Below are 5,433 nucleotides of genomic sequence, written 5' to 3'. Positions count from 1 at the left end.
TTTCATATATATATATATATATATATATATATATATATATATATATATATATATATGAGAGAGTTATCCTAAAAATAAGTAGTTTACTATGAAGACTAGGAATAAATCATAGTAGTTGGATTATGTTAAATCAATAGTTGAGATTTAAAATTACCAATAACCGACATAGCTTCCTAGATTTAAAATCATATTCATTTGACGGATTCCTATTATTAAAGAAAAAATTTAATATTGACTAAAAGCATCATTTTTCATTACACAATACACACAAATTTGGCAATTCGTAAGCTCTTGGTGCAAGATCCATCAGGTATACGTGTTTTCGGTTCAGGATCTCCTTTCCTTGCATATTTACGCTCCCCTTGTGCAATAAAAAAAGGAAAGTTCTTCACGGAATCGTGTTGGTATATTTGAAAAGCAAAGAATGAAGCAGCCTTTTCCAACAAAGAAGCATTGACATTTAAGGCGATTGAAGATTTGAAGTCGTTGGACTTTCTTTGGATTAGAAAAAGTCCAAATTTAAAGCACTGAGTTGTAATGAATTATGTAATTTTTCTTTTTCCTTCTTTGGCGTCCAGCTAGAAGCTAGTCCGCCAGTTTTTAAAATAAATTACTGTTTGGAAATTTTATTTTAGTTAGTAGTAGTCTATAAAACGAATATTTTTAAATCAAAATAATCAACTTATCAATTTGTTGTAGCAAACTTAAGTGAACATCACACCATCAATGACTGAGTTATTGCAAGAACATATCATTAGTGATTACAATATCAACAGATTATTATTATTATTATGCACATAATAAAATGACAAATATAAAAGATGAGAAAACATCCAGATGATACTTATAATAAATTGAATCAATGTCATGTGCATATACTGAGAAAGAAAAGAAAGTAAGCATATGAAGTTCATTAGCTATAACTCAATTTGGTTAAAAACTCAAAACTCTACAATCAAAAATATCAAATAAAAATGAAAAAAAAAATCCACGTTAAAAATGGGGGTCATCTAGATGAAGGCTAATAATCTGAATAAGGTGAGATCGAGCCCGGTTTATCGCAGCAAAACTGAGACACAAATGCTCTTCAAGATCGGTTAACTGTTTTTCAAAATAAATATGATTCCTTTTTAACTGTCGCGATACCTCCATAATAGAATGCATATCTTTACCCCTCCATAAACCACTGCGTATAAACCGTTTGTTAACCTCGATATCCGAATACAAATGGTTCACAAGGCGTTCAATTGTAATAATATCTTCATGTAACACAAAAGTTCCCCTTTGTGCAGCATCTAACTGTTGAAGAAGATATTGTTCTTTTTTCTCCATTTTTGAAGGAATGAATGCAGCAGGGAGAAACATGGAAACCGCAAGAGCGATAAAAGCATGCCTAGCAATAATCACACCGGCTATAATAACCCCAACGGTTATACTTATTAACCCAACTGCAGATCCTATGGTGACCCAATGAAGCAAATGAATACGAGAGTTTGACTTTCTTACAAGACTCTCGAGTTGACTATTGAGGTCAGAGAAGCAATTGCGCGTGCCACACACGTTGCGGGACCCAGGGACGGGAAACGGGTTTTCAAGTTGTTCATATTTTAAGAGAAGATCAAAGGCTCGGTTGCATTGCGGTGAGGATAACGAGTCGGTTTCGGAGTCTAACGGGAGGACGTGTAGGAGGTCTTGTAAAGGTGCGATTAAGGTGTGGGCCCGTCGGATGGCTCGGGTCAGGTCTAGACATAATCGGGCCTTGTTTTCACTGTGGTCAAAGAACGACCATAGCAAGTCGGTTATGAAACCGGGTTTAGCGCGTTTAATAATGTTTTCAACGAAGTCACGGTTCGGGCGAAGAACTTGTGATAAGAGTTGTTCTTGTGTAATCTCACCAGGTCGTTCGGTTTCTATATCAAGAAAAACCCGTATTTCACTGTATGAACTAGTTTGTAATGCTGATGTGTACTCGTTGGTCACGTTGAGAATTGTGGAAGCTTGTGATCCTGAACTTGAAGTTATACCAGATGAGTTGCCTGTAAAATTATTAAAACATGTTAAATTACTATTAATTAAATTAGATATTTATAATAAAGAATGTTAAAATTGCTTAACAGGATTACCTTGAAATGGAAGTCGGTGAGAACGAATATTGTCAGCTGATCCAGGCTGTGATGGCCGCAAACAATGAAGCATTGTCAACTCTTGAGTCAAAATTACTGCTATCTGCAATAAGATCAAGCTGTGAATCTCATCTCAACATATGAAGATAACAATCAAACGCGTAATCAATTATCATGAGCAACAAACGATAATAACTAGGGTCGTTCAGCATTCAAATCGGACTCAAAAAACTTGAAATTCAATTCGAACTTTAAATCGAATACGAATTTATGATTTTCAATTCGATTCAAAATTCGTATTCAAATTCTACATTCTATTTTTATTTTATAACTATACGCATAATAATATAAATACATATATATAAAGAGAGAGACACAACTAGAAAAGAGCTTCTAATAAGAATTTACAATCTGACCTTAATAATCAATTTAATGATCAACTCAAGAAACAATTACCCAAAATCACTAAATGCGTAAATTATAAATCCGTAATCTAGTAGTCAACTCAATTTCTGTATTTAATTTCTAGTTCATTTAATTTGTTACTCCGTTTAGGGATTTGTAAACTAGGGGGTGTTTAATGCTCAAATCGTACTTGAAAAACTCAAAACTCGATTCAATTAAGTAATTGAATTTGGAATCAAAATCGAATCCAGCTTCAAAATTTCAAAACTCGATTTGATTATTCGAACTTCGATTCGTTCATAACAGTTATTTCTGTACAAAGAATGAATACCTACAAATGCTAGAACACGAGCAATTTCTAAAATTAGGGCAATTTGAAATCAACTGTTTCCTTCACAAAGTTCTCGAGTAATAACAACAAATTTCTAACTAATCGAACAAATTTTAGTAAAAACACTCATTCGGATTAATAAAACCTAATTTACGACAGCAAGTAAACCAGTATGGAACTTACAAGGGGATAGATAATTAACTGAAGTGTCGACTGAGAAGAAAGTTAAAATTATCGAAACAAATAATAAACCAGAAAAGAAGTAGGAAATAGATTCACGAACCGATCACTAGGAACCGGTTTGGAACCGATGTTGAGGAACCTATTTATGCATGCTATTCTATTATGTATCTCATCATTAGGGGTGCAAACGAGCCAAGCCGCTCGATAGCTACTCAAGATCAGCTCGTTAAAAGCTCAAATCAAGCCGAGCTTAAACAAGCTCGAGCCTAAAAATAAACTTGCTTAATAAATGAGCCCGAGCTCGAGCTTCACTTGTCAAGCTCAAGCCAGCTCATGAGCCTAAACAAGCTTATTATTATATATTTTATTTAAGATATTAAATATATATTTTTATAAAAACAATAAAACATTTATTTGAATGATAAAAATAAGTAAATAACTTATATTATGTTATATATAAAAATTACAATTAAAAGATACACAAAAAGATAAGTATAATAAGTAAAATAATTTATAAATTATAAACGAATCGAACCCGAGCTGAGCTTGAGCTTGAAAAACTACTCACAAGCCGAACTTGAGCTTGAAAAACTACTCACAAGCCGAACTTGAGCTTTAGAAATAGAGCTCGAAACGAGGTGAGCTTGAAAACACAAGCCGAGACTCGTTAACACCTCATCATATGAAGATAACAATCAAACGCATAATCAATGATAATGATCAACAAACAATAACAACAGTAATCATGTACAACAACAAACAATAACCAAGAAATCTAAAGTAATAACACCTCTCTAACTAATTTAACAAATTTAACTTAAATCACTAGTTTGAATTTATAAACCCTAATTTACAACAGCATGAAACTTACAAGGGGATAGATATTTAATAACTAGGAAGAAAGTTAAAAGTACCTGAACGAATAATATTCCGAAAAAGAAGTAGGTTCATGAACCAATCACTAGGAACCGGTTTACGAATCGGTTTCCAACTGACGCTCACAAACCTATTATGTATGATATGTATTATTATATTATCTATCTCATCATTAGGGGTGCAAATGAGCCTAGCCGCTCGTGAGCTACTCGAGATTAGATCATTAAACTTAAAAGCTTGAACCAAGCCAAAAGCTTAAACGAGCTCAAACCTAAAAATAAACTTGTTTAATTACGAGCCCAAGCCGGATCTTCACATGTCGAGATCTAGCCGGCCTACGAGCCTAAACAAGCTTATTATTTATATAACTTTTATTTAATATATTAAATATATACTTTTATAATAATTATTAATATATGAAAAGTTTTGATGAATATAAAAGCAAATAATTATAATAACTTATATAAAAATTGTAACCAAAATATACACTGAAAAATAAGTATAAGTGAAATAATTATCAAATAACAAACGAGTCTAGCCTGAGCCAAGCTTGAGCTTGAAAACCTACTCACGAGCCTACCTCATTATATGAAGATAAGAATAAAACACATAAATCAACAATTATAATCAGCAAACGATAAAATAAAACAGTAATGCTGCAATAGAAGATCTATTTCTAAAATTAGGGCACAATAAGCTTACTGTGGTTCAATTTCTAAAGCAATAACACCAAATCTCTTAACTAATATAACAAATTTCAGTTAAACCACTAGTTAAAATTCATAAACCCTAACTTACAAACGAATAATAATAATATTATTATTAACTGAAAGTAAAACGTACCTAACGAATAAACGGAAAGCGAAGGAGATAATAATAATATTATTATGAATTGAAAGTTAATCGTCTTGAAGAAGCTTGCGGAGGCGAGATTTGACGTAATCGGAACGGGCTTTAGCTCGAGCTTGTTGAGGTTCGATGTTAACGAACGAGAGATATGCTCCGGCGGCGAAGAGACTGACGCCGGTGATGAAGACGATGGCTGAGCCGGCTAGTTGGTTTCTCGTCGGTGGGTATGACCAAAACACCATTGCCGTGTGCTGCAAGTGTGGCTGGTTCACAGTGTTAAGTTTTGAGGCAGTCCGACTTTTGTACATATAAAGTGAAGTGTTTGGATACTTGTTTTGACTAGGCTTATCACGTACGCATTCGTGTAGTCTACATATCACTTAAAAACATTTGCACCCGTTACGAGAGCGGGGCGACACAGTATTCGAATGGTCTCACGGGTGTCACGTAAGGCACCCCTAACATGCCTAGTGTATACAGGATAGGTTCATAGAATAGTTAATTCTAAACTAAAGAAACTTTTAATAATGTGTGTAAATTGTTTATCTTTCTTTAACCGTATCTTATCAACACTAAATGTGACGGATTATTATGGCTATCTATTTAAAAAAAAAAATATGAATTGGGCCTCCCCTCAAACACTGAGGAGGCGTCAGATGTACTAAA

At 33.5% G+C, this 5,433-nt stretch overlaps 1 protein-coding gene across 3 annotated transcripts; it reads right to left on the bottom strand.

The window, feature by feature from the left end:
- Nucleotides 1-853: 853 nt before the first annotated feature.
- Nucleotides 854-5,126, bottom strand: LOC143571018 (UPF0496 protein At3g19330-like). 3 transcript variants are annotated; one of them, XM_077056531.1, is made up of 3 exons: nucleotides 4,775-5,126; nucleotides 2,124-2,226; nucleotides 854-2,036 (listed from the first exon to the last, which is right to left on the bottom strand). In XM_077056531.1, the coding sequence occupies exons 2-3, from the start codon at nucleotides 2,194-2,196 to the stop codon at nucleotides 994-996; spliced, it is 1,116 nt and encodes a 371-aa protein (XP_076912646.1). In that variant the 5' UTR covers nucleotides 2,197-2,226; nucleotides 4,775-5,126; the 3' UTR covers nucleotides 854-993. The 3 variants fall into 3 exon arrangements, 2 of the variants coding, with proteins under 2 accessions (XP_076912646.1, XP_076912647.1); XR_013142034.1 differs by having other exon boundaries at nucleotides 1,997-2,036; XM_077056532.1 differs by lacking the exon at nucleotides 4,775-5,126 and having other exon boundaries at nucleotides 2,124-3,541.
- Nucleotides 5,127-5,433: the final 307 nt, after the last annotated feature.

Source organism: Bidens hawaiensis, unplaced genomic scaffold (assembly GCF_021521415.1).
Source record: "Bidens hawaiensis isolate Kalapana, Puna unplaced genomic scaffold, B.hawaiensis_p1.1 tig00025182_1, whole genome shotgun sequence".
Lineage (NCBI taxonomy): Eukaryota > Viridiplantae > Streptophyta > Magnoliopsida > Asterales > Asteraceae > Bidens > Bidens hawaiensis.
Note: the sequence above shows the minus strand (reverse complement) of the source record. Positions and strands in the feature narration are given on the sequence as shown.